This window comes from Cervus canadensis, chromosome 28, assembly GCF_019320065.1.
Source record: "Cervus canadensis isolate Bull #8, Minnesota chromosome 28, ASM1932006v1, whole genome shotgun sequence".
Lineage (NCBI taxonomy): Eukaryota > Metazoa > Chordata > Mammalia > Artiodactyla > Cervidae > Cervus > Cervus canadensis.
The window spans coordinates 2,694,526-2,722,066 of NC_057413.1; the positions used below are offsets into that span (position 1 = coordinate 2,694,526).

General features: G+C 50.6%; 1 protein-coding gene across 3 annotated transcripts; it reads right to left on the minus strand.

The window, feature by feature from the left end:
- Positions 1 to 776: 776 nt before the first annotated feature.
- On the minus strand, positions 777 to 27,385 carry RPP40 (ribonuclease P/MRP subunit p40). 3 transcript variants are annotated; one of them, XM_043450195.1, is made up of 9 exons: positions 27,315 to 27,385; positions 23,566 to 23,646; positions 8,110 to 8,254; positions 6,817 to 6,885; positions 6,047 to 6,142; positions 5,046 to 5,171; positions 2,655 to 2,853; positions 2,404 to 2,538; positions 777 to 1,309 (listed from the first exon to the last, which is right to left on the minus strand). In XM_043450195.1, the coding sequence occupies exons 3-9, from the start codon at positions 8,225 to 8,227 to the stop codon at positions 1,111 to 1,113; spliced, it is 942 nt and encodes a 313-aa protein (XP_043306130.1). In that variant the 5' UTR covers positions 8,228 to 8,254; positions 23,566 to 23,646; positions 27,315 to 27,385; the 3' UTR covers positions 777 to 1,110. The 3 variants fall into 3 exon arrangements, with proteins under 3 accessions (XP_043306130.1, XP_043306129.1, XP_043306131.1); XM_043450194.1 differs by lacking the exons at positions 23,566 to 23,646; positions 27,315 to 27,385 and adding an exon at positions 10,068 to 10,250; XM_043450196.1 differs by lacking the exons at positions 23,566 to 23,646; positions 27,315 to 27,385 and adding an exon at positions 9,415 to 9,689.
- Between the last annotated feature and the right edge of the window lie 156 nt (positions 27,386 to 27,541).

Genomic DNA, 27,541 nt, shown 5'->3' on the forward strand with positions numbered 1-27,541 from the left:
TCAATGGGTCCTTATCAGTCATATTGCTGGGGGAAAAAGTTCTTTCAACTTCTTTCTTTTTTTAAATATTTTGGCCACTCTGTGTGCACGTGGGACCCGAGTTCCCAGATCAGGGATCAAACCTGCAGGACCTGCATTGGAATCGCGCCGTCCTAGTCATTGGACTGCCAGAGAAATCCCATTTTTAAACAACACCTGAAGTTGAGTTATGATGTCATGTTTATTTCAGGTATAAAGCACAGAGATTCAGTTTTACGTGTGTGTGTGGCTCAGATGGTAAAGAATCTGCACAGAGATTCAGTTTTACGTGTGTGTGTGTGTGTCTCAGATGGTAAAGAATCTGCCTGCAATAAGGGAGACCTGGGTTTGATCCCTGGGTTGGGAAGATCCCCTGGAGAAGGGACCAGCTACCCACTCCAGTATTCGGGCCTGGAGAATTCCATGGACAGAGGAGCCTGGTGGGCTATAGTCCATGGGGTCGCAAAGAGTTGGACACGACTGAGTGACTAACACTTTCACTTTCTTCACATACATATTATATATATGCTCTTTTCCAGATTCTCTTCCCTTATAAGTTACCCCAGCTTGTTCTTTAACAATGTACAGTATCTCAACTTCCCTCCTGACCCAGAAGCAGGAACCAGCTGGCCTGAGGCCCACTCCTGAACCCACAAGCAGGCTGACTTCAGCGGCTTATGCTCCCTCAGAGGACTGATGAGGGACCCAGGCGAGGTAACACATGAACAGCCCTTAAGGCAGGAACTGGCTCTGCGAAGTGTGATGTAAGGGTTGTCTCTTATCATGATGTGAAAAAGGGACAGTCACAGCGCGCATCTTACCCAACGGCCCCAAACCCGGGTCCCTGGCCATCCTGGCCCGAGTCCCCAGGAGTCGCCCACCCCACAGGCTCACGCGGACAAGGAGACACCAGCTACGCGCCTCTGCCGGACAGCAAGCCCGGCTGCGGGCAGAGGAGGGCCCGAGTCCAGAGCAGATGCTGGGGGCGCTGATCTGAGCAACGTCATCCAAGTCTGAGTGAACACAGTCCTCACGCCGCCACGAAAGATGACAGACAAACATCAATGAACGTGATTTTAAATTCTGTGCTTATCACGGTGGACAGTCGTCGTTTGCCCCCACAGCCATCTGAAGCCAGTAGTCCCGATTGTTAAAGATCACAAAGTTGTATAAATGTTCTCCTCCTTTCTGAAAACCGTGTTCATTTTCTCTCCAGGAAACAGGGCTGTCTGCAAAGCCTTGAACGGACAGCGTCACCCACGGGGCCAACTTTGGTTCGTCAAAGTAGCGACTGAAAAAGACAGACACTTCTTAACAAACAGGGAGACTCAGGGATGGTCACATTTATCTTCTTGTTTGCTATTCAGGATAAGTGGTATTTCTGATGCTCCTATGAAGCTTCCACCTAAGCTTTTATTCATAAAAATTAGAAGACAAATTCAACTCCCGGTGCTATGCTGTGAGTTCAGTAAAAGCTCATCACTATGCAACACACAGGACAAACCTCACTGGTTCCTACCTTACTGTGGAAGCACATATGATTCAAAGAATAAAAGAAACCTCCACAAACTGTGTTAAGAGCACTTTCCCCCCTTTAAGAGTCCTGCTTTCAGGGGTTCTGTGAACTGAAACACTGCAGAGTATCGGGTTTCTCTTTTAAAATTCATCAAAATTTTGAAACTTCAACCTTCTTACTGAGGAAAATCAAAGCACAAAGCAATAAATGTGAAAAAGGGATGCTGGATTTAAAAAGGAAAAACCTCAACAGTTACAGCTTTGACATTTTCCAAGTGACGACTTCGAAGGTGCCAGGCTCACTCTAGGGTCTTCTCAGTATGGGACCGGGGTGGCCTGACGCGTGTTTACATAACGCCTCCCTGCTTTACACTACACAGCCTGGGGCATGTCACTCGTGTCCGGGGCTCTCGGATGTTAGTGCTAGGCTGGATCTAAGACACGATGTGGATTCAGAGGTGGTCAACTCCTATTCCCACCCATTTCAAAAAGTGAAGCATTTGGCAGAACTCCAACACGTAAAACAGGTCAGAATGTGTTCCGTGGAGCTCCGCTGTCTTCTTAGGTGATCCTGTAACTCTGGCTGTGCTGAAACGGTCCGGGCAAGGCAGGGCAAGAAGAGCAAGCAGTTTGTTCTCAAGAAGCCCAGTTCGCTCTGCTCTCCTTCCGAAAGGACAAGGATGCGGCAACATTGCCAGGGAGAACTCATTACGTCATGTAAGATGATGATGTCACTGCACGGGAACCCACGCAAGAGGGGAAAAAGCACACGTGTGCGGGGGCGCTGTGGGCCCTGCATCCCGAGCGCTGCCCCCAGAACAACACGGAGGTGCAGGCAGCAAGACAGAACGAGCAAAAAGGCGCTCTCACCACAGCCGTTCCAACAGGACACATATCCTCTCCGGGAGGATGAACCCCGTGACGGTGCACAAGGACGCCTGGGCCACCACGGTGCTTGGCTGAGGACAGCAGTAGGTTGACACGAAATTATAAGGCTCATTGTTTCTATAAGAAAAAAAAAAAAGAAAACGCCTCTATATCCACCACTTTCGGAGTAGTAAACCCGTTAGAAAGGAGAAGCCAGCCCCTGCCCGCCGGGACCCGGGAGCCCTGGTACACACAGGTCTGCGTGACTGAAGACGGCGCCCAGCCAGGCGAAGAGCTCGCGGGCACTGCAGGCCGCCTCCGGCTCGCCCCCGAGCCGGCCACTCCGCAGCACTGGGCACCGCAGGTCCCGCCTCGTGCTCAGCGCTATTTTTGGCTGATGCTCCTGAATTCCGTAACCGGAAAAGTATGACATCATCATGGATCCTTCTGCACCTTCAGAGACACCAAATAAGGCTGCTTCAAGAGTGTGAACACGCTCAGCGGGTCCGTGAGCCCACCCCGTTTCTGCCTGAGGGTTTTGGGAAGCAGGGAGGGGTGAAGTCAGACCAGGGGGGCGCTGTACAAAGCTTTATTCAAAGTAAAACCATTTAAGTTGCTTCCAGCTCCTAGAGCCAAAGTTATGTCAACATTCGTCTTCCTGGAAAATCTGAATGCTTTCAGATTCAACCCACACTACTCTCATCATCTGCTTCACTAAGCAACTTTCAAGCTAGTAAGTAAAACCCAAAGCATTGTTTACGTGTCAATAAAATTAGTGAACTCTACACACACAGAGAAAGGAGCGTGTCTGCACACTCTTGAAGAAGGAAACAGAGGAGGAGCTGAGTGGCAGAACCTCAGTCCAGCTTGTCTTCGAAAGCCAGGAAGATCCAGTGGGTCCTGAAGGATCTTCCGGTGGCCTTGGAAGACAGAGACAGCGACCCCCTGGAGCAGCGGGCAGGCTTGCTAACACTCCAGCGTATTACAAAGAATACCTCCGTACCGCTTCCCTCCCTCCAGGGCAGAGATCAGCAGGCTCACTGCCCAGGATGAAAGGTCTGCACTGCTGAGGCTCCAGGCTGCCCTTGGGTAAGGCTGCCCCTGCCTGCACCAGCGTCCCCGGCCGGAGCGGCCCCCTGCAGGAACCAGGACCTGTGAACTGGTGCCGACGCTGATGCCCTGGCCGCTGCGACTGCTGGGAGTAAGTCGGTCCTCTGCTGCTGACCCGGGCGTCTTGGGTCTCCTGCCAGTGCCCAAGAGACGGTGCGGGCTGACTTCGTAGCTTGCAAGCAGGGCCAAAACCTCAGACCTTCCACAGGTCCCAACAAGCCCCTGAAATACCCAGGAGCCTTAGAACACAGAGCTCTCCAGAACCCAAGGCACAGGAGGCCCTCCACAGACCCCAGGCCACTGAGATGCCAGGCTCTCGGCCCCGGGGCCACACCACACACAAGCTGCACCGAGGTGCTGCAGACCCCGGTTCACGCGGGCAGCCCTGCCGGACCCGGGGACACGACCTTCCAGGAAGAGCAGACAGGGGCCTGCTTCCAAAACGGACCCAGGGCTTCCCTCTTCTCCGAGAGAGAACCGCAGCACAGTAACTACAGGATCTGATGCCTTATAACCCTGGTCTGGACCAAAGACAACGCTTCGAAAAGGACTGAAGTACATGGCAGTTGTAAACAGATCAGAATGTATGGTGAACAATGTATTGTTCCAATCACATAGAAGTTACAACAAACTTAATCTGACATTTAATGACATGCCTGATTCTGACCCTGCAACGATGAAGAAGCACTTTGTACATCACTAGAATTGTTATTTTAAAACATTCCGGCCAAGGCTGCCGGAGCTGAGCCGGAGGAAGGAAGGAGAGCAAGAGGAAAGGTCAGCTGCTACGAGACCATCCTCGAGAGCCCTGGATGGACGCGTAACCTGGGGAGACGGAGGCAGACGGCTGGATGATCCTGAACTATGCGGATGCCGGGGGACCGAGCAGCTTCCGTAACAAAGCCTACAGGCTCCCTGCTGTCCCAAAGTAGTGTCCCTACCAAACCTTCGGTTAGGTTGAAATGGCACAAAGTGAAGAAGCAACACCTTAAGACACACCTTGCTGACAGATGCGTGATATACATCAAGATAAAGCACAGATGCCCACAGACCCAGCTGGAGCTCTGACAGCGTGGGGCTAAGATGCTGAGTGCAGTTTTGGGGGAGGGAGCCTGGGGGTGCCCTCTCGCTCCTGGGGTGCCCTCCACCTCCACGGAAGCTGGCTGCAAGACACATGCTAAGCACTACTTTTTTTTTGGTAAAACTTAAGTAACGTAAGGGTTTCCCTGCTGGCTCAGACAGTAAAAAATCTTCAACGAGGGAGGCTTAGGTTCTATCCCTGGGTCAGGAAGATCCCCTGGAGAAGGGAATGGCTACCCACTCCAGTGTTCCGGCCTGGAGAATCCCATGGAAAGAGCAGCCTGGCGGGCTATGGCCTGTGGGTGGCAAGGAGGAGGCAGACACCTATATCCATGTAGGTAAGCAGCATCCCTCACCAGCGGGCTGAATCACCAGGCCATCCTCACTACGCCCCTGCAACTAACAGTGAGATTTCAGCACCACTCTATCGTTATTACACAATTTATTTTTCATACCTGTTTGATGCCATGCCAAAAGGAAATCAAACTTCAACGGCTTCTTTTCTCTGAAGGCCCAAGACACTCTTTTATACTTCTTAGACTCCAGGTTAGAGGATAAATCCATCAGATCAATGGAAACAACTTTAAAAAATGGAGAGGAGTAAATAGTTCATTCATACACACACAGCTTGTGCTGTGCAATACATGCTGGATTACAAACATCAGGAGTTCAGGAAAATTCATGGATGAAAAAAGTCACTTTGTCTTCCTTGCCCTCCCTTTGGTTTACCAAATCAAAACTCTGCTTTTGATGGGCATTTCAGGAATTGAGCTAATTACAACAGGTGTTTAAAATTCACACTTTCCCAGTCAAAGACCACGGGCAGAGATCATCTCTAATCAAGGTGTGCCGGTGGCAGCCACGACCACTGACTTTCAAGCAGACCGTCAGCAGAGCTACACCTCCTCAGGCATGGGTGAATTTCTACCAGGATCGTAACACTTGGGGAAATTAAAGGAAATTCTTTACTAAGACCAAGTTGGAGCAGTTAAAAATCTGTATATGTAGAATGGGTAAACAACAAGGCCTACTGTATAGCACAGGCAACTACAGCCAATATCCTGTGATAAACCATCACGGAAAAGAACACGGAAAGCAACGTGTATACGTGTATAACCGAGTTACTCCGCTGTACCGCAGTAATTAACACAACCCTGCATATCAACCACGCCTCAATGCAAGATTTAAAAAAAGGACAAGCTGGGTTCATTACTTTGAACTTGCGACCCAAAACATACGTATCTAACAGACCAGGTCCAAGTCTACGACCTTCATGAGATGCAGTTGCTAAAATCACCTGGCTGCATAGCAGGATCTCGTTCTCTCTGATAAGGAATTTTACAGACAGACAAAGCCACACTGCTTCTACACAAAGAGAAGAGAAGCAGTTCAAAGGTGTAAATCTGAATTGACTGCTACCTTTTGTGAGAAACTGATGGAGAGAGCCCATACTTACTGAATCTCATGGTCTTCCTGCCAGAATACTGAGACGGACGACCCTGAAGTCCAGTTTCTTCATAAGTGTCTTTATCCAGTGATAAAATTAATTTCCCTATAAATCAAATAATAATACCCATAAAGAGACATTAAATATATAACGTGTTCTCATGTTTTCAGTGTTAAAAAATAAAATAAAAATATAACATGTTCTCTAAGAGAAAGCAAGGCAAAGTGAGCAGTTAAATACCAGTGCACATAAAGATCTTTTTATAATACAAGTATATATATTATTTATCCATATATATCTTACTTATAAACAAGAGTATTATTTACAATTACATGTACAAACACAGTATTTATTACAGTGAAACTAGAAATTATCTAACTTTTTATTAAAGAAAGAATAAACAAATTATGGTACACTCCTTTGGGATATTTTCAAGACATTAAACATAGTAAATTAAAACTGTATGCACTGATATGGAAAGATGTCTAGGATATAGAGCTTCGGGAAAAAAGAAAATTGAGAAACAATAGAGTGTGACATAATATATGTCTTTTTTTAAAAAAAAGAACAACCTGTATGTGTGATTTTAAATTCATAGAACGTGTCTAGAAGAATAAACACCTACCTGCTAATAAGAGTGCCTGCTAAGAATGGGAATGAGTTTGGGGGGAGCTGGATGAAAGGGTGGACCGTCACTTTACTCACACCTGTATGATTTGACTTTTTCTTTTTTACAGTATGCATTTCCTTAAGAACAAAGGAAAAATGAGTGTGCTTACCATTTGGCAGCAGGGCAACAGTATTATCCTCATCAATATTTGTGTTGTATGTCAGCGCATAGCATGAACCTGAAAGACAGCCCAGAGGAGAAATAAAGGGAAAAAACAAAACCACACCTGCAAAAAGTCAGTGGATGAGTTTGACATGATAACCATCTTCCGGGTTATGGGTTCCGCTCACTCAGTAACCCTAAACTGGCCATGGTGAAGGTGGAAGACATGCAAGGCCAGGCCCAGCTCATCCACATCCCCACCCAGGTCCTGTCTGTGCAAGCCGACTACCACCGCGCGGCAAGCGCGTGCACCTCTGCGGACGCTGCAGAGAGGCGCAGAGTGGAAGAGCAGGTGAGGCACACCAGCGAGGCCGAAGACTCAAACCTGCCAAGGACTTCTGTGAAGTCAAGAGAGCGGCTCGATCTCCCTGAGCCTCAATCTCCTCACCTGTAAAATGGGGCTGCAGGCCCATTTCACAGTGTTTTGCTGGGGTTACCTCGAGTCACCCATGGAAAAGTGCCTGCCATGCCCAGGGCCTCCATCGTTAGCAATTAGAGCATCGAACTTTTTTTTTTTTTGCTGCACCACATAGTTTGTGTCATCCTAGTTACCCGACCAAGGATTGAATCCAGGCCTTGGGCAGTGAAAGCCTGGAGTCCTAACCACTGGACCGCCAGGGAACTCCTCAGTATCTAGTTTCAAAACTGACGAAAGGAATCATGTCGGTGAGACCAAAGACAAGAGGCCAGTGGCTCCTGTGCAGTGATGCCTGCAGTGAGGACGGATCCTTAAAGACACTGGAATGGTTTCAAACGAGTGGCTCCCAGGAAGTAACTGGAACAAGCCAGTCAACCCAGCAGACACAGGTGGACTGAGGGCCGCAGGGTCCAAGCAGAAGATGCGGGGCCCCCGTCAGCACCTGGCCCTGCAGAAGGCAGCGTGGCCGCATCAGGAGACCCCGTGCTGAGACGGCTGTTGTGGGCGCTGCGTGGAGCACAGTGCTCCTTGCAGCCACGCACTGCATCTGAACACAGTGCCGCAAAGCTTCTCCTCTCCACGAGCCGTGTGTGACAACACCCCCACGGGATGCGTGTGGACCCGTGGAATCAGAAACCCAACCAGAGGGCGCGCGGAGCAGGCTGAGCTGCTGAGGGGCGGAGGGCGGGCTGCACACGCCTGACCTCACAGACGAGCTCCATCGGTCTGATTCGAACAAGGCAGGAGCCCTGGAATTGCGATGTGACCTCCCTGACCTTCCGCATCCCACCACGTTCACAGACACTACATGGTTTTTCTTACCTTTCTTGACAAAAGTATTGATGAATTCGTGTGTGATTAACTCATAAAGAGGTAAATCCTTCACAAAGTAATAGGGTCCGAATTCCATGACCAGATCTTTCAGTTCTTTTGATAGCATCCCACATTCAGGAATCAGAAAGGAAACCTATTGGAATATACAATATAAAAAACTTACTTTTTTAATTAATAATAGAAACATGGTTGACTTACATTATTATACTAGTTCCATGTGTATAGCATGTAATTCAGTATTTTTGCAGATTATACTCCATTATAGGTTTAAACAAGTTTTATTTTCATGCAGATCAACACCCAGGATTTAGTGATGCAACAACATAATTAAGGCTACTAACCATTCCTCCACAGCTCTCAACAAAACTCTGAAATTAATTTACTAATCTCAGGAAAAGAGAAATCCAACAATTCGAGTTTTCCATTTCTGAATTCAAGTGTACAGTATAGGAAAATTGAATGAAAAAAATAATTTTAATGGGAAACTCTTGCTTGAGTTTTATCTTTTGAAAATAAGCAATATATTTGATGTCCTGTTCCTGTCACTACATTAATTAATTTTTAGGGAAACAGAGTACAAATGATGGCTTCCCTGGTGTCTCAGTGGTAAAGAATCTGCCTGCCAATGCAAGAGACGTGGGTTCAATCCTTGGGTCAGGAAGATCCCCTGGAAAAGTAAATGGCAACCCACTCCAGTATTCTTGCCTAGAAAATCCCATGGACAGAAGGAGCCTGATGGGCTATAGTCCATGGGGTCACAGAGTCAGACACGACTTAGGGACTCAACAACAAGTACAAGTGAATATCCCCAGATCTGTGTATCCTGGTACCAGGCTGGAATCAGAGGAACTGTCCCTTAGGGTGTAAGGAATTTAGGGACACTGGGTGTTCCCACTGTCCTGACAGAAAAGCTCTGCACGTGGGCCGGGGCAGACACTGTGCACCTCCCAGACGTCTGTCTGTGATGAGCTCTCCACCCAGAGCAGAGACGTTCAACCTGACAGGTTTCAAGCGGTGCCCGGCTGCTCCACACCTTGAAAAAGGCCACTCTCCCAAAGCGGGGACACCACTGTCCCCGAGGGACCGGGGTCGCCACTTGTGTCTGAGACACTGGCCAGTGAGGCCTGAGTTGAGATTAGGCTGATCAACTTAAAGTGTGAGAGGCTTCACGGACTTCCATTTTAAGTTCTAGTCTGGAGTCCTCCCCACTTGCACGGGTCGGTGAAGCCTTCCCAGCAGACAACGCCCGGGAATCGGGGGTGTCTCCTCCTCTCAGCAGGTCCAGTAACTAACCCCACTGACGTCTCAGCCGCCACAGCCGCGAAAAGGGCCCCGGGGCGGGCGACGCTTCCAGAAAACACCAGCAAACATCGCTGTGTGCAAGGCCACCGAGGCGAATTTCTGCCAAAAGGTGCCCAAATACCGCCCTGGCGCTCTGGCTGGACAAGGCGGAAGGCAGCGGATAGAAGGAAGACCTCAGGGATCAAACCAACGCCCGTAAGCGATTCAGAGGAGCAAGCAGCTCCCGGGCGGGACCGGGCTCGACGCTCCGGAGAAACACGCGGGCGCGTGGCGGGCGCAGGAAGCCAGCGGCGGGGAAGCAGGACGGCCGCCCCGCCCATCCTGGCCCCGCCCCATCTCCCGGCACCGCCCCCAGGACGCAGCACGCCTGGGGCGGGGCCAACCAGAGAACCCATGAACCCTGCCCCGCCCCCCGACGTCGGGGCACCGCCCCCGCACCGGTGCACCCTGGGGCTTGTGGTCCTGAAGCGAGTCAACACACGAGCCTGGAGCCACGGAGACTACAGCTCCCAGCATGCCGAGCGAGGGCCCCGCCCCTCCGCGCGACGAAGGCGGGCCCCCGGAGCAAAGCCCGGCTCTCCCTCAGCCTCCGGCGCCCGCGGGAGGGAGGGTGCGCGATTCGCGGACCCAGGGCCAGGACTCACCCTGTAATTGTGATAGTGCGTCTCCACGAGATGCCGGTGGCGCGACTTGTCATGGCCGAAGTTGGACTTCTCGCAGACCAGCAGGTGCCGGGGCACCTCTCGCAGCCGGCGCAGCGTGGCCATGCTCTCCCTGCGCAGACCCTGCTGGCTCGGCTGGCCCCGCCCCCTTCCTCGCCCCGCCCCCTTCCCGCGGGCGTGCGCAGTGAACGCAGGGCGCACGTGCGGAGGCGGCCCGGGTAGGGGCGGGGCCAGCTCCGGGGGCGGGGCTAGGCCCCCGGAACCTCAGCCGAAGCTCTCTGATGAATACTGGAAAGGCGCGCTGCCCGGAGTGAATTCTATGGCCAGACTCCGTCCTCTGGGCCCCAGGTTGCCCTTTTCCAAACTGTCAAGGAGGTTTCTGTTTAATACTTTCAACAGGACTCCTTCGGAACCACTTTTAAGATCCTTTTAAAAATATCCTTTTGGGGAATGCTCTAGCCATCCAGGGGTTTGTATTCGGTGCCTACAGTGCTGGAGCCGGGATTCAATCCCTGGTTGGGGAAATGAAGATCCCACAAGCCGGCGCAACCAAAAAAAAGAAAAAAAAAAGAAAGAAAAATAGCCTTTTGGAACCGCTTTTAATAATTTGTTGCTATTGGAAGTTATAGTGATAATTCGTTTTTCCATCTAATCTTTCTGACCAATTCCAAGTACTGTCCTACTACACACTTCTCAAACTGGAGTCTACACAGCCCAATTCTATGCAGAGAGGATGCAAAACAACAATATTTGTGGCACAACTTTATGGAGCATCAATTTTACTATAAGATTTGGAAGAACAGAAGTTAAATAATTTAGAAGATGCATGGATGCGTGTGTACTCAGTCGTGTCCAACTCTCTTGTGACCCCATGGACTGTAGCCTGCCAGGCTCCTCTGTCCGTGGGATTTCCCAGTCAAGAATACTGGAGTGGGTAGCCATTGCCTTCTCCAGGGGATCTTCCTGACTCAGAGATCGAAACCACATATCTTGAATTGTAGACGGATTCTTTACCACTAAGCCAATTTAGAAGATGTGTAAGTCTGGGCTTCCCAAGTGGTGCTCGTGGGAAAGAATCCTCCTAGTAATGCAGGAGACACGAGAGACGAGGGTTCTATCCCCTAAAGGAGGAAATGGCAACCCACGCCAGTCACATGTGTAAATCTAATCTAAAACTAAGACAGACTGGACAGTTTTTCATCATTACTCCTGTGCCTCAAATGTCAGATTTTCTCTGCAAATATTCTAAGGGACACCAATTTTCTATTATTTTAAATAGGAAGAATGACAAAGGAATAGCAAGTTGATCAAAAAACTACCGATTTCCTAAATCACAACAAGGCACTTAGATACAACTTAAAAATGCCGTATTAGAATGTGAGATGCTTAAGGCATCGTTTCATGGGCACCACACATATCAGTAGCAGTGGCCGCTCTTAGACCTGCAGTGTCAGAGGTGGACCTCTCCTTGGCTGGTACTCCAAAGCTCTGCAAAGTGACTGTTGCGATTCTGACGGTCTACCAGTAACATGTGAAAGCAACATGAAGCTTTTCTAACAAGCCACTTAGGTTAAAATGTTGTATTAACTTTTGAAGGCTCCCTGTAACTTCTGTATGTGTAAACTTCAGCTTTTCTCTACAATACTTCATCAAAATGGGTCTGTAGCCCCTCCCCAGTGTCTCCAGCCTACAACCACCGCCTTCCTCTCTTTCGACTCACTGCCAGTCCCAGCCTCCCGACTGTCTTGCCCTCCTAGAGTCAGCATCCAGACTGATCTCTTGAATATATGAACAACATGACATGTGTCCAGGGCCCAGCATCTACACCTGTCTGCACCACACACCGATTAACAGTAAAGAGACGCTTCTTTATGACTTGCTGGGTTCTGGGCACATAGTAAATACGTGTGAATGATTCTCCAACCACTTACTGCCCCTGGAGGACAAGGGGCATACTCTATTCACATCTCCAGTTCTCACGCCATTCAAGCACACAGTAGCTGCCCCATAAATACATTTGTTTAACAAATACTTCTTACCCATATTTCCATACCCAGATCCTAACATTCCATCAGGAGTCAAAACATTAACGCCTTGGATAAATGAACTTGCATGTGAATAGAGGACTGGCCCGGGGAGGGGCTGGTCCAGTTTAAGGTGGGTTTGCAGTGGACAGCAGGTGGTCAACCTGAAGGCCTCGCTCCCCGTCTGCTCTCCAGCTTGTGAGGAGGGCAGAGGAGCCACCGCCCTCTTGTTGGGCCTGGATCAGGCTCCCCCTGAAGCTGGGGCTCTGGCCCTTGTGGGCTCAGGCCTGGAGGGCACAGCGCCTCGGGCTGAACGGGGCTACGTCCAGGCTCAGCGATTCCAGCACTCTGGACAGCTCCGTTTCCCTCCAGGTGTTGGGGGTAGAGTCTGGGATCAGGACCCTGTCCTGCGTGTGCAGAGGACTTGGGGCCTGCAGACACGCTGACTCACAAGGAGCTCTGAAGAGTGCTGCCCACCGTGACTGGCGGTCTCATCTCCCCCACGACTGGACTGTCGAGAGACACGGGGTCACCAACCAGAGGCCACAACCTGAGCCTGGGAGGCTGCAGAGCCTGAGGTTTAGGGCACAAGCTCACGGGCCGGGGAAGGATGCAGCTGTGGGTGGGAGGGCTGAGGGCGGGGGCTTCACGTGGGCGATGCAGCCCTCCAGCTGGGCTGTCCTGCGGCCCAGGAGCCCAGGTGGTCATCACTTGGTCAGACTCAGGCCATCAGTGAGTCCGGGACTGCACCCACGTGCAGCCCATGCAGAGCACTGACTCAGCCTGCTGGTCCTTGTGGCTGGGGGGTGTCTCCTTTGGTTTCTGTTTGTCTGAGAAAGTATTTGTCCCTTCACTTTTGAAGGATAATTTCACTGGATTCTAAGTTGAAGAGATTTTTCAATTTTGCTTACATGATTTGTGAGACATCAGATTAAATTTTATCCCTGTCCCTCTAGGGGGAAGGTGTTTATTTTCTCTGCTTTCTTCAAGCTTTTCTTTGTCTCTGATTTTTCTGCAGTTAGAATATAATACGTCTTAGTGTAGGGTTTTTTTTTTTTTTTTATTTGCCTGCATAGTGCTCTCTGAGATTCCTGGATCTGTGGTTTGGAGCTTATCATTAATTGGGGGAAATTCTCAGCTATTATTACTTCAAATATTTCTTCCATTCCTTTCTCTTTTCCTTCTGGTAGTGCTATTATTTGTATGTTACACCTTTTGTAGTTGTCTCACAGTTACATTATTTTTTATTTCAGGCATTCCTTTGGACTCTTTCTTGGTTTCCATCTCTGCTTATATTACCCACCTGTTCTCACAAGTGGGCTTCCCTGATAGCTCAGTTGGTGAAGAATCTGCCTGCAATGTAGGAGACCCCGGTTTGATTCCTGGGTCGGGAAGATCCCCTGGAGAAGGGATAGGCTACCCACTGCAGTATTCTTGGGCTTCCCTTGTGGCTTAGCTGGTAAAGAATCCGCCTGGAATGCGGGAGACCTGGGTTCAATCCCTGGGTTGGGAAGATTCCCCTGGAGAAAGGAACAGCTACCCACTCCAGTATTCTGGCCTGCATAGTCCATGGGGTTGCAGAGTCAGTGGCGACTGAGCGAGTTCTCTCAAGTCGTCCACTTTCTCCATTAGGGCCCTTAGCATGTTAATCATAGTTATTTTAATTCCTGGTCCAATAATGCTGCAGTTTCCACCATATCTGAGTCTGGTTCTGATGCTTGCTCTGTCTTTTCAAGCTGTGTTTTTTCCCTTTGTAGTACATTTTGTAACTTTTTGTTGCAAGACGGGACACAATGTCCTGGGTATAAGTAAATATGCTTTTAGTGCGAGGCTTGTTTGTATGGCTGGAAGTTAAGCTGTGTTTGCTCTCTGCTGTAGCAGGAGGTGTGGGAGGCTGGAATTCCCCGTGTCCTTGTCTTCCCGTCCCTCATGCTCTCCGGGTTCTGCTAGAGTTTTTCTCTAGATAAGGCTCTCGGTTCTTCCCACTGTCACCTGTGCTTGACGCGGTGCCCTTCGATGTGGTGGTGAAACGTGTTAGACCTCTCAGTGGGGCTGTGCCCGGGTCTGTGAGGTGATCCACCCCACCCCCGTCCCCACTCAGGTGAGACCGGGGGGCCAGGAGGGGCTGCAGCCGGGTACTTGCCCTCCCTCAGGACTGTGCTACTGCTAAGTCACTTCAGTCGTGTCCGACTCTGTGCGACCCCATCCCTGGGATTCTCCAGGCAAGAACACTGGAGCGGGTTGCCATTTCCTTCTCCAATGCATAAAAGTGAAAAGTGAAAGTGAAGTTGCCCAGTCATGTCTGACTCTTCGCGACCCCATGGACTGCAGCCTACCAGGCTCCTCTGTCCATGGGATTTTCAGGCAAGAATACTGGAGTGGGGTGCCATTGCCTTCAGGAATGTGAGGCTCTGCTTATTCCCAAGGAGGCGAGGCTCCGGTGAAAGTTTCCTTGTGGAAGGGCTTTTGTGAAGAACAGAACGCTCTGGGCATATTTCCAAAGACTACTTCTTCCTTCTCCTGTGGAAAGCAGGAGAGGTTTTCTCTGATGTTCATCCTGAACACCTGGGGGCTCCTGAGAGTAGGCTCACGGAAGTGTGGGCTCCTTAGATAAGACTGGTGTGTGCATGCGTGCTGTCATTTCCGACTCTTTGCGACCCCACGGACTGTGCCCGCCAGCCTCCTCTGTCTGTGGGATGTCCCAGGCAAGAATACTGGAGAGGGCTGCCATTTCCTCTTCCAGGGGGTCTTCCTCACCCAGGGATCAAACCTACGTCTCCAGCACTGGCAGGTGGCTTCTTTACCACTAGCGCCACCTGGGGGCCAGGAAGTGAACACAGCTTCTAGGACGTGGGGTTATTATTTTTGAAAAAATACTAAAAAATGAAATAGTTCAGGGAGTTGAAGCTGGGTTTAAAAAAGAGAGAGAGAAGCTGTGAGCTCAGGGCAGAATCAAGACTGGAAACCAGGCCAGTGAAATTCACTCCTGCACCCTTTTCCCTGGGTGTGCCTCACTGCAGGTCCAGACCCAGAACGCCATCTGGGGTTTCGGTCACTGGGTCTTAAACCCTGGGGTCAGGGGTGGGGAAGACGATTCAAAGAGTGAAAAGGATGGACCAGCTCTAAAGTTTTCCTCCAGTTCAGTAACCACCGTCTGTCTGCCTGCCATGTATGCAGAGCCTGGCTATGAATACAAGCTTAGAGAAAAGAGAGAACCCCTATCCCAGTGGGGCACAGAGGCTGGAAACCACTCACCATCAGTGTCAAGTAGAACACAGGTACAGGTGAGCACAGATACAAGTGAGCGCAGATATAGGTGTGTGCAGGTACAGGTGAGCATAGGTACAGGTGTGTGCAGGTACAGGTGAGCACAGATACAGGTGAGCCTAGGTACAGGTGAGCACAGATACAGGTGAGCGCAGGTACAGGTGTGTGCAGGTACAGGTGAGCGCTGGTACAGGTGAGCGCAGGTACAGGTGTGCGCAGATACAGGTGTGTGCAGGTACAGGTGAGCGCTGGTACAGGTGAGCACAGATACAGGTGAGCGCAGGTACAGGTGTGTGCAGGTACAGGTGAGCGCAGGTACAGGTGAGCGTGGGTACGGTGAGTGCAGGTACAGGTGAGCATAGGTACAGGTGAGCGCAGATACAGGTGAGCGCAGGTACAGGTGAGCACAGATACAGGTGTGTGCAGGTACAGGTGAGCGCTGGTACAGGTGAGTGCGGGTACGGTGAGTGCAGGTACAGGTGAGCATAGGTACAGGTGAGCGCAGATACAGGTAAGCGCAGGTACAGGTGAGCACAGATACAGGTGTGTGCAGGTACAGGTGAGCATAGGTACAGGTGTGTGCAGGTACAGGTGAGCATAGGTACAGGTGAGCGCAGGTACAGGTGAGCGCAGGTACAGGTGAGCACAGATACAGGTGAGTGCGGGTACAGGTGAGCGCGGGTACAGGTGAGGGCGGGTACAGGTGAGCGCAGGTACAGGTGTGTGCAGGTACAGGTGAGCGCAGGTACATGTGAGCACAGGAACAGAAAGTGCTGAATCCTAACCACTAGACCACCAGGGGACTCCCGAGTCATTTTCAATCAGGCTAAACAGCTGAAACAGCCCGCAGGCCTAAGATCAGGAGTTCTAAGCGGGGCAGTCTGGTTCCAGAAGAGCCGGGGTGAAGGCATGTTCCAAAGTCACGGTCGGAAGGCAAGCAGTGCCAGCCAGATCGGCTCGATCTCAAATCAGACCAAAGCGCCAAATGAGTCCTCGCACACTGAACAAGACCTTTACCAGAAAGAGCAAAGCTTTAGCAAACATCCTGGCTAAAACCTGGAGAGCTTTAAAACGCGGAGGAGATGGGCCTCAGGAGAAAGACGCACCTTCAAAATCCAGGGTCCTCGAGAAAAGCCGTGAGTGACGATGAGCTCGGGGTGGAAACTGCACCTGTCTGCTCAGCGGCCGGGGGTCTTCTCTGGACCCCGGATGGGCCACCCAAATGTTGACCAAAAGTGATAAGACTGCCAGGTATTTCCCAGCAAAGACGGGTCTACTCAGCATCGGCAGAAAATTGCAACTGCAGGTTTCAAGCCTGGCGGCCATGCGCAAGCCCCTGCAGGCAGGGAAAGCAGCTTTTGTAGAGGGGAGAGGAAGGTGGGCGGGCTTAGTACACAGAGCCCCAGCTTCTCATTGGCTGGTCCTCACCAGACTGTCCGCGCAGTCCACGTGTCCGCTCTGGCCTTGCAGGGGTGAGGGCTCCCCCTGCTGGCCGGCCGACTCTGTGTAACTGAGGTTTCCGTTCGTGGATAATCCATATATTGTGTTTATCCCCAGGTCAACTGGTGGCCATCAGGGTTGCTTCCACCGCGGGGCTACCATGAACGGTGCTGCTTGGACATTCCCGTGCGGGGTTCTGTGTGGACACGGGTTCCCTTCTCTTGGGTGTCCGGTTATCTCTCAGTAAGACTAGTGAATAAGCTCATACATTTGCAGTTTTTCCTTCATTAGGCTTCATCCTCCCAATCTACTCTTCAACCTAACACTAGAGTCTTGTAATTTACTAAAAAAAAATTTTGGGGGGGCCACGCTGCAAGGCATGTGGGATTTACTTCCTCAGCCAGAAATTGAACCCAGACCCTGGAATTGGGAGTGAGGAGTCTTAACCCCTGGACCACTAGGGAAGTCCTAGAGTCTTTCAAAAATGTAAATCTTTCAAGTGTGTAAATCAGATCATGCTGAGCCTGTATTTAAAATCTTTCCATAACTTCTCGCTGCTTTGGAAAAAGAAAACCCCAGCAAAAACCTCAATGGGGCCTACCACTCCAACCTCACTGCTCAGGGTAGGCCTGGGTGGTTTTGCGAACACCCCTGGAGATGTTTCCCCACCTTGATTTTAGGTGAATTGAGGCTCGAGGCTCGGGCCCCCAGCATGTGCGGTTGCCATCAGTGCTTCTGTCTCCCGGCCCTCTGCTCTGGAGCTCAGACAGGAGGGGCCAGGCCGCCGCCTCCCCGGGGGGTCCTGCCTGAAAGCCCGGCCTGCTAAGAGCTGAAAGGGGTCTCGGGGAGAGTCCCGTCCATGATCCCCTGGGAGCGGGGTCTGCTGGGCACGCAGGGCCTGGAGCTGAGTGGACAAGGCTCCGTAGGGTGTGTTTGTGTTAGGGGAAGCACACCAACTGAAACCATCCACTCTGGCCAGACACCAGAGTAATCATTTGTACAAGTTGTTTTACGACAGGAGGTCCTGGTCAGGAACACAGAACTAATAAGCCTCCACCAAATGGAAGAGTTCGGGAAAGGTCAAAAGGAGACTCCACATGTCTGACCACCTCCCAGAATCCTTCTCACTGGCATCTATCTTGGCTGAACAAGGCTTGCACCACCAGGAAGGACTCTGAGTCAGAATGATTGGCTAAAGACCCCCCGGAAACTAATCCCATCACCATAAAACCCAAGACTGCGAGTCACGTGGCAGAGCTGTTCTCCTGGGTCCCCTTCCCCTCCTCTCCACCCCGGTGCCCTTTCCAATAAAATCTCTTGCTTTGTCAGCACATGTGTCTCCTCGGACAATTCATTTCCGAGTGTTAGACAAGAGCCCAGGTTCGGGCCCTGGAAGGGGTCCCCCTTCCTGCAACATTTCTGTTTTGTGAAACAAAAGTATCACCTACCATATCTATCAAGAAATGCCGCAACCATCAGGGGTTTCTGGTCTCCAAGTGTGAATGAGGGCCCCCAAACTGTGATCTGGCGGCTGCTGCCACCCCCCACCCCTCCCACCCCCCCACCCCCACCGCAAGGAGATTGCTGAGGAGCTGGGAGAATGCATGAAGGGGCCGCCGGCCACATCTCCCCATCCTTAAGGTGTTCAGGAAGCAGGATTTGGCCCTAGATAGCTGAGGTGCCTGACGTTCCATGAGCCCAGAGGCTTGCATCGTCCCATACACAGGACACTAAATCCCTTAATTTGATATCTGATCATTGATGTTCAGACTGCCTGCTCCCTTTGTTGCAAACTTGTATATAGCCTGACTCCCCTTCCAACCTCCTCGGAGCAGTTTTCTCAGAGATACTGAGATGCTGTCTCCTGAGCTTGGAGTCCTAAACAGTCCCACCAAATAACTCTCTCCTTTCGGGTTGTGACTGTATTTTTTTAGTCAACCAGTTTGAATAAAACCATTGAAAGAAAAACAGAATTTGAGGACAAACTGATTGAATCCAACCCTTTTCATCAGCAGAAGGGGAAACCGAGCCCAAGGCAACCCAACCTCTCGCTGCTCCCAGCGGGAGCCAGGAAGCTGCTCCCACCCACGCAGGGGCCCAGTGCATGGCAGCCTCCCAGGACGGACGCCTTGGGCCAGGCCGGGCAGTCAGCCCAGCAAGGAACTCTGAGGCCGGAGAAAGAAAGATAGTGCTAAGTCGTGTCTGACTCTTGCGACCCATGGGCTGTGGCCCGCCAAGTTCCTCTGTCCATGGGATTCTCCAGGCAAGAGCACTGGAGTGGGTTGCCATATCCTTCTCCAGAGGATCTTCCCGACCCAGGGATCACACCCAAGTCGCCAGCATTGCAGGCAGATTCTTTACCAGCTGAGCTACCCAGGAAGCCCCCAGGAAGCCCCCGGAGGCAGGAGAGGGAGCAGTTAAAAGACAGATGGACAGACGCTCCAGACACTCCAGAGAAAGTCAGACGCAAGCGTTCCCGCTGAGGTGGAAACAGACCTGGGCTGCCCATCGGGGCCGGGGGGCGGGCCGGGGACGGGGCAGAGGTGCGGGAGAGCACTCTCTCGCCGAGGACTTGCCCTAGGCGCGGGCAGGACGTGCCGCCCCCAGACTGTCAGCACGCAGTGGCCACGTGACCAGGCTGAAGGGAAGCTGGGGGAGGGGTCCCAGGAATGAAGTCGATGGAGAAGCAACAGAGAGGGGACGCCCGAGAGAGCCCAGGGGGGGCTCTGCCGACCCAGCCTGGGAGCAGCAGCTGCTGGGATCCGGCTCAAGCCGATTAAGGAGCTGCGTTGCCGCCGGAAGGGAGCCTGCCTGTCTCTGCTGAGTCCGGGCTCAGACGGGAACCTCTGGGGACAGAACTGAAGGCTCTAATCCATGCCCTCAGAGTTAAAAATAAAAAGTAGCTCGCTGCTACGCCTGCGATTTTAGACTTCCGCGGGGTGTGGGTGTGGGGGAGCCGCGCTGTTTCCACCGCAGCACACTTTTCTTTCCCTTTGTGTTGCCTCCGCACGAGGCCCCCTGTCCCGAAGTTATCCATCTTCCGACCCGTCTGCCAGAAGTAAGTGACACTGGGCGTGACATTGCTGCTTTCCGAAACAGAGAAGCCCAGATCGCTCTGGCTGAGAGCCCTGGTTTCTCTTCTTAAGCCTGAAACGGCCTTAAGACAATTACGTCTTAACTGAACACAGTTGAAGGGAGAAAAGGCTATAGGATAAAGCAGAGAACAGAGCCAGGCCACCCCTGCTGGTCACTCTGTGATCCAGAGACCAAACCGCTGTCTGCCAGCTGCTGACGTTCCGCCCAGTTTGTTTGGCATCATGTAGATGTTTGCTCAGAAAACAGAGCCCACTTTCCTTGGAGCCTGAGATCAGACAGGAGGTCAGGAAGGAGATGAAATCTGAGCATTCCACGCCAGCCTTCTCGCCTCCCACAACATGAAAGCCAGGGATGCTTTGTCCGCCTTTCTATACAAACTGGGTAGCAGCCAGTTTGTCACTGGATAGAGTTTATGAAAACACACATCTCAATTCAATGTAGTCCTTATAAACATAGGGTCCCCAGGTGGCCTGGCCTGGCCTCACCTTCTAAGAAGTAAGAGCCTAACGTAAAAGTGCTTAAAACTCAACATCCAGAAAACTAAGATCCTGGCATCTGGCCCCATCACCTCGTGGCAAGAGATGGAGAAAAACGTGAAAACGGACAGGTTTTATTTTCTTGGGCTCCAAAATCAATGCAGATGGTGACTGCAACCATGAAATTAAAAGACGCTTACTCCTTGGAAGAAAAGCTACAACAAAGGTAGACAGAATATTAAAAAGCAGAGATGTCATTTTGCCGACAAAGGTCCGTCTAGTCAAGGCTATGGTTTTTCCAGTAGTCATATATGGATGTGAGAGTTGGACCATAAAGAAGGCTGAGCGCCAAAGAATTGATGCTTTTGAACTGTGGTGTTGATGAAGACTCTTGAGAGTCCGTTGGACTGCAAGGAGATCCAACCAGTCAATCCTAAAGGAAAACAATCCTGAATATTCACTGGAAGTACTTATGCTGAAGCTGAAGCTCCAATACTTTGGCCTTCTGATGTGAAGAACTGACTCATTTGTAAAGACCTTGATGCTGGGAAAGATTGAGGGTGGGAGGAAAAGGGGGCGACAGAAGACAAGGTGGTTGGATGGCATCACTGACTCAATGGACATGAGTTTGAGCAAACTCTGGGAGATACTGAAGGCCAGGAAACCTAGCATGCTGCAATCCATGGGGCTGCAGAGTCAGACACAACTGGGCGACTGAACACCACCACCATAAAACTAGGATTGAAAGCAGTCCAAATTGGGAGAAAAACTTAAAGAGGAAATCTTTTTTTTTTCTTAAAACCCAGGAAGACATCTATGAGAAGCTGCGTTTCTTCATTTCTCTGGCCCCGCATCCCCCACAGCCTGTATCACAGCCTGCAGAGGGGAGGTCCTGGTGGCACTGAGTCAGTGATAGTCCTACAGCTAAACCCCAGGCTCCGACACAGGCGCGCACTTCCCTGCTTCAGTAACCGTCCTCCTCCAACGATTTCAGCGGTGAGGAACTGGTGGTCTGTCCGCCTCTAGTGTCCATCAGAGGATGCGCAGATAAACTGTGGCATAAACACACATTGGAATATTATGCAGCCTTTAAAAGGAAGGACATTCTGACATGGGCTACAGCGTGGATGAACGTTGAAGATGTTATGCTGAGTGAAATAAGCCCTTCATAGCATGATTCCACTTATATGAAGCACCGAGATTCATCGGATTCATGGATGCAGAAGGTAGAATGGCTGTTGTCAGGGGCTGGGGAGCAGGCGGAAAGAGGAGTGACTGTTTCATGAATGAAGAGTTTCAGTTTGGAAAGATGAAAAGAGTCCAGCTGGTCACGGTTCACAGCACTGTGGGTGTTCTTGATGCCACTGAACTGCACGCTTTAGAGAGGCTAAGATGGCAAGTTCATTCATGTAAGTCTTCTTTTATCATCATTTTTGTAAAGAAAAAAATTTGGACATGTATAAAATGTCCAGTATTGTTGGGCTTCCCTGGTAGCTCAGCTGGTAAAGAATCTGCCTGCAATTCGGGAGACCTGGGTTTGATCCCCATGGAGAAGGGAGAGGCAATACACTCCAGTATTCTGGCCTAGAGAATCCCATGGACTGTATAGTCCATGGGGTCGCAAAGAGTTGGACATGACTGAAGGCCTTTCACTTTCAATGTTGTAAACCAATGCTATCGCAATACAATTTTTTTAGACAACAACAACAACAACAAAGTAATAAAATTATAAAGGAAAAAATTGGTGGCTGAAAGCCACACTTTATGACCATTTCTCATACCTGTCAAGTTTGGTCAATTTCAGCTCCTATCACACCGCAGCACTCGCCCCCGCCGCTGCCCCCTGAGAGAGGCATTTCCTAGGCAGGTTGATAAGAAGCCTAGGGGTCCCCAAGGAGAGAGGGGTCTGGAATTCTCAAGGAGGAAGAAAGGACAAACTTTTTTTTCCTCTACATTCCTTAGGATTATATAACAATAATGTATCCTGCCTGAGGACAGTCTCTGGATTAAACCTTCTGGCTAATCCTGTTATTTTAAAATGTAAATTATGGGAGTAGGTCTGGTGAGGTCTTTACAATCTCCAGACATTCTTTGGATTCATTGGAGAGCATATAACTCCATTGCTAACACTAGCAGGCAGGGTACTCTGTCTACCCCCTTTTGATGTCTATGTCAGAAGCTTTCTCTATCTCCTTTATACTTTAACAACACTTTATTACACAAAAGTTCTGAGCGATCAAGCCTTGTCTCTGGCCCAGGATTGAATTCTCCTGCGGAGGCCAAGAACCCTGGCGTCTTTGCGTGATTCAGCAACAAGCTTTCACCCTGGGCAGGCAGGCTCCGAGAACAGGCTGCAAGCAGCTCGCAGGAGCCAGGGGAGGCAAGAAGGACCCTGCCCTCCATTAACAGGGCTCTGTGCTCTGTCCACTGGTTCCTACTCTGATCACAAAGGTACAGACCCAGAGAAAGTGAAAGCGAAAGTTGCTCAGTCGTGACTGACTCTTTGCGACCCCAGGGACCATGCAGTCCATGGAATTCGGTTTCTTCCAGCAGAAACAACTTCCAGAAAATTTAAAGAGCTGCTGCCTGGGACTTCCTTGGTGGTCCAGTGGCTGAGACTCAATGCAGGGAGCCAGGGTTTGATCCCTGGTTAGGGAACTAGATTATACTTTGGCCTCCTGATGCAAATAGCTGACTCATTGGAAAAGACCCTGATACTGGGGAAAGAGTGAAGGCAGGAGGAAAAGAGGGTGACAGAGGATGAGATGGTTGGATGGCATCACCAACTCAATGGACAGGAACTTGGGCAAACTCCGGGAGATGGTGAAGGACAGGGAAGCCTGGTGTGCTGCAGTCCACAGGGTCTCGAAGAGTCAGACAAGACTTGGCGACTGAACAACTATAACCAAAGATTAACAACTAAAGAGTTTGTATGCTGCTACTAAAGATCCCAGCCGCCCCAATGAAGATGGAAGATCTTGAGTGTAGCAACTACAAGCCAGTGCAGCCAAATAAATTTTTTAAAAATCTTAAAAAAAAGAACTGGTGCTTGTTTTTAGATTCTGTATTTTTTCCTCCTCTAAGTTTTTTTTTCCCCTTTAGGGAGTCAGACATTAAAGGATTAAAACATTCAAAGAAACCATATATACAAAGCAATCAAAAAGTCACAGCACATACCTTGGCAGGGGTGCAGGCTCAGAAGAGGCCTGAGAAGACCTTAAGTTTACCCCTCTGGTTGACCTCCAGCACAGAGATGCCCTACAAGAATAATTAAAAAGATTTTTTAAAACCATTTTTAAAAATTGAAGTATAGTTGATTTACAATGCTCTGTTAGTTTCGGATGTACAGCGAAATGACTCAGATCTACCTGTCCTTTTTCAGACTCTTTTCCGTTATAGATTATTTCTGTTGAATGTAGTTCCCTGTGGTATTGTTCATCTGTTTGATACACAGTGGCCCCCACACGTGACATCATACACAGGCTGTTTGGAAAATTCAGATTTACTGAGAAATGCAGATCTCCCAAACCTGGCGGTCTGTCATGACCCGCTACCAAAAGTGCCATGCGCTGCACTGCTGACCCCATCAGAGAAGCCTGTCCGTGCTGGGACGCTGTCGGTCCCACAGTAGATGCAGGCATTTCAAATTACCATTTTTCCTTCAAAGTTCAGATTTCAGGAATTGGCAACACATTCTTTCAGTTGCTTCCCTTGAAGTCAGAGATTTGCTTGAGTAATTTTAAAGAAAATGTCTACACCACACCCAAATGTGAATGTCCATGGTTCATTCATCCTTCTTTTAAGTAAAAATGGTGTTTCATGAAAAAAAAAAAAAGGTTCTGACTCAGCTCACAACAATCTCCTGGGTGCCCTTCCCCAGAGCAGTCATCGCATGTCAGGAGTAGAAGGGCTTTATGCGTGTGGCCCATTTTGTCACGTAGGATATTAAGGTCAGGGACTCAGTGTTGAGACTTAATAGAATGTATAATGTTTAATGGTTTATTCAGGATATTCTTAAATGACGTGGGCACAGTTTTACTCACCACTGCTTCTGTGCAGTGCAGATGTCTGCAAAGTGGAAAAGGCAAGTGATGTCTTAATTTTACTCTGAAAATGGTTTTGACATAACATCCCAGGAGCCGAACGCTCAGTGACCCTGCTGTCCAGCGGGCGGTAACTGAGGGCCTGGCACATGCTTTAACCCAAAGGGGCAACTCCAGCGCCCCCAGCCTCCCTGCACCTCCCCATTTATCCTCGTCCCAACGTTGGCACCAAAGAGGTCGGGGGGGGGAGGGGGAGACCCAGGGCCTCTGCCTGACGCCCTCCTTGTCTTCGTACATTAGGCTCCAATGCAGTTATGACTCCTTTTCGAAAAATCCTTGTTTACTTATTTGGCTGCATGGGGTCTTGGCTGCAGCTCAAGGGATGTAGCTCCCTGACCAGTGTCCAGCATGGGGTCCCTGCACTGGAGCCTGAGATCTCAGCCCCTGGGCCACCAGGGAAGCCCGATGACTCCTCTATGGTCCAGTTTCCCAAGGTCCAGGTCTGCCTCCGAGTTCATGCCCCTGGAGAGTTCGACCGGGCTCTCTGCCTGGAGGGCGGAGGAGGCTGGAGTCCAGCGAGCAGCCTGGAGCCACACTTCTCGGCCCCGTGGGGTCACCCCTGGAAACAGGTCCCGCACGAATGGCCTCACATGCTGGAGCTCTCTGCCCAGACCCACAGCTCGCAGCCCTCCGTGGGGACACAGTCTAAGGACCCTGCCTTTAGTTTACACCCCACACTCAGCCCTGTTCCCCCAGCCCAGCCCCGGGGCCAGGGAGAGTCGGCCTGGACAAGGTCCTGCCCCCAGCCTGGACCCCCTCTGGCCTCGCCCTGTTCTGTTTCTGGGCCTTGCCGGGGCTCTGAGTAGCTCAACTTCCAGGCATCCCCGGGCGGGGGACGCATGGACACCCCGGGTCCGAGCTGTGGCCTCCTCTGGGGACCCTGAGCTGTCTGCCTCCAGCTGTGACCTTCTCCTCTCTCTGTCTCAGTCCGTTGCTGTTATCATTCTTTTCTTTTAAAAAAATGTTTATTTATTGGCTGTGCTGGGTCTTCTATGCTCAGTTCAGTTCAGTTCAGTCGCTCAGTCGTGTCCGACTCTTTGCGACCCCATGGACCGCAGCACACCAGGCCTCCCTGTCCGTCACCAACTCCCGGACTTTACTCAAACTCATGTCCATTGAGTCAGTGATGCCATCCAACCATCTCATCCTCTGTCGTCCCCTTCTCCTCCTGCCCTCAATCTTTCCCAGCATCAGGGTCTTTTCCAATGAGCTGGCTCTTCTCATCAGGTGGCCAAAGTATTGGAGTTTCAGCTTCAGCATCAGTTCTTCCAATGAATACTCAGGACTAATTTCCAACACCACAGTTCAAAAGCATCACTGCTTCTATGCTGCAGGGGCTTTTTCTAGGTGTAGCCAGTGGGGGTTACTCTCTAGTTGCGGGGCACAGGCTTCTCCCTCGGTGGCTTCTCTTGCTGCGGAGCACGCGCTCTAGGGCTGGGGGCCTCAGCAGCTGTGGTTCCAGGCTCCAGAGCACAGGCTCAGTGGTTGTGGCTCGCAGGCTTAGTTGCTCCATGGCACGTGGGATCTTCCCAGACCAGGGATCAAACCCGTGTCTCTTACATCGGCAGATGGATTCTTTACTGCCTGAGCCACCAGGGAAGCCCTGTTATTACTCTTGTTTTATCTGTGTTATACTTCGTTTTACAGTTCCGTGTCTCTGCACGATTTGAGTATATCAAATTGCTTTAATGTCTGCTGTCTGTTTTCCTTTTTCTTCTACTTTAACTTCTTTTAGGTTTATTCAAGGTAAAAATTCCTGCTTCCACTGTGTTTTCCTTGACTTTCCATTAACTGTTTTTCATTGGGAAAGTAACAACAGCCCGTGACGGAGGTAGGACCCGACGAGAGGCGAGAGCATCCTTTGTAGCTCAGTTGGTAAAGAATCTGCCTGCAGTGCAGGAGACCCAGGTTCGATCCCTGGGTGGGGAAGATCCCCTGGAGGAGGAAATGGCAGCCCACTCCAGTATCCTTGCCTGCACAATCCCATGGACAGAGGAGTCTGGAGGGCTGCAGTCCACGGGGTCGCAAAGAGTTGGACACGACTGAGCGACTGACACTTCCTTTCACTTCACTTCACTGGCCCCCTAACCCCTGTCTGCCAAGGCACAGGTGTTATTGATCCCTTCCTTCTAGAAATCGTCTGTGCATGTAACAAGCAGACTCCTCCCCTTGCACTGAACCAAGAGAAGCTTGCTATTCTCACAGCTCTGAACCTGCCTGTGTTTCTTCTTAACTCTGGATCTCAGGGATTATTTCATGTGAGTGCGTGCTTAAGAGTTACCTCAACACTTGCGAGGACTGCACCCATGACATAAATTACAAATGGACACAGTGTTTTGAATCTGTTCCGCTTGTATAGGACAGTAAGATGTTTCTGGTGTGTTTTCCTGTTACAAACAGGACTTCAGTGAAATAGGCACAAACGTGTGACAGCATGGCATCAAGTTCCGGGAACAGAGCTCTGAGGTTCTCGGCATGTCTTCTGCATTTACAGGAACGACGCAGACAAAGGAAGTGCTACTGAAATAAATTCAGTGATGATCCGTAGCAAGTGATCTGTGTTGAGGAAGCTTAACTATCAAAATCATGGACTCATATAATTATTAAATATTACGTAGTATGAAGGTTTAAAGTTTGTATGAATTAGTATGTTCATGCTTGGCTATAGGGATGTTGCAGGAATAAATTGACTTTCGCACATTTACCATCTCAGGAGAAGCCTACATAGATCACAGTGTAAGCAGACACTCTAAGCCTCATTTTTCCCTTTGAAAAAGATCCCATGTCCCCATCTTCCACTTTGCTCTAGGCTTGGGCTCCTACCTCCCGACCCTGGGCCTCTGGTCTTCCTCTGTTGACAAGCAGGTGTTTGCCCCTTGGCCGTGTTATCTCTTGGCCCACACGTGGGGGAGGTCCACGCCGGACCCCGGGACGTCCGAGTCTGGAGGGAACGAGGAAAGGTAAACAGTTTCTGCAGCAGAAACAGGAGGCCAGGCCGGCGCCCGGGGTCATAAACTCGGCCCAGCCCGCGCCTCCCAGCCCCTCACCCC

Coding starts and splice junctions, on each gene's coding strand:
- RPP40 (XM_043450194.1), bottom strand. CDS start 10,190: ATGGCCACGCTGCGCCGGCTGCGAGAGGTGCCCCGGCACCTGCTGGTC. Junction 6,143..6,816: donor TGTTGCCCTGCTGCCAAATG/GTAAGCACACTC, acceptor TTTGATTTATAG/GGAAATTAATTTTATCACTG. Junction 5,172..6,046: donor CAGGAAGACCATGAGATTCA/GTAAGTATGGGC, acceptor CATTTTTTAAAG/TTGTTTCCATTGATCTGATG.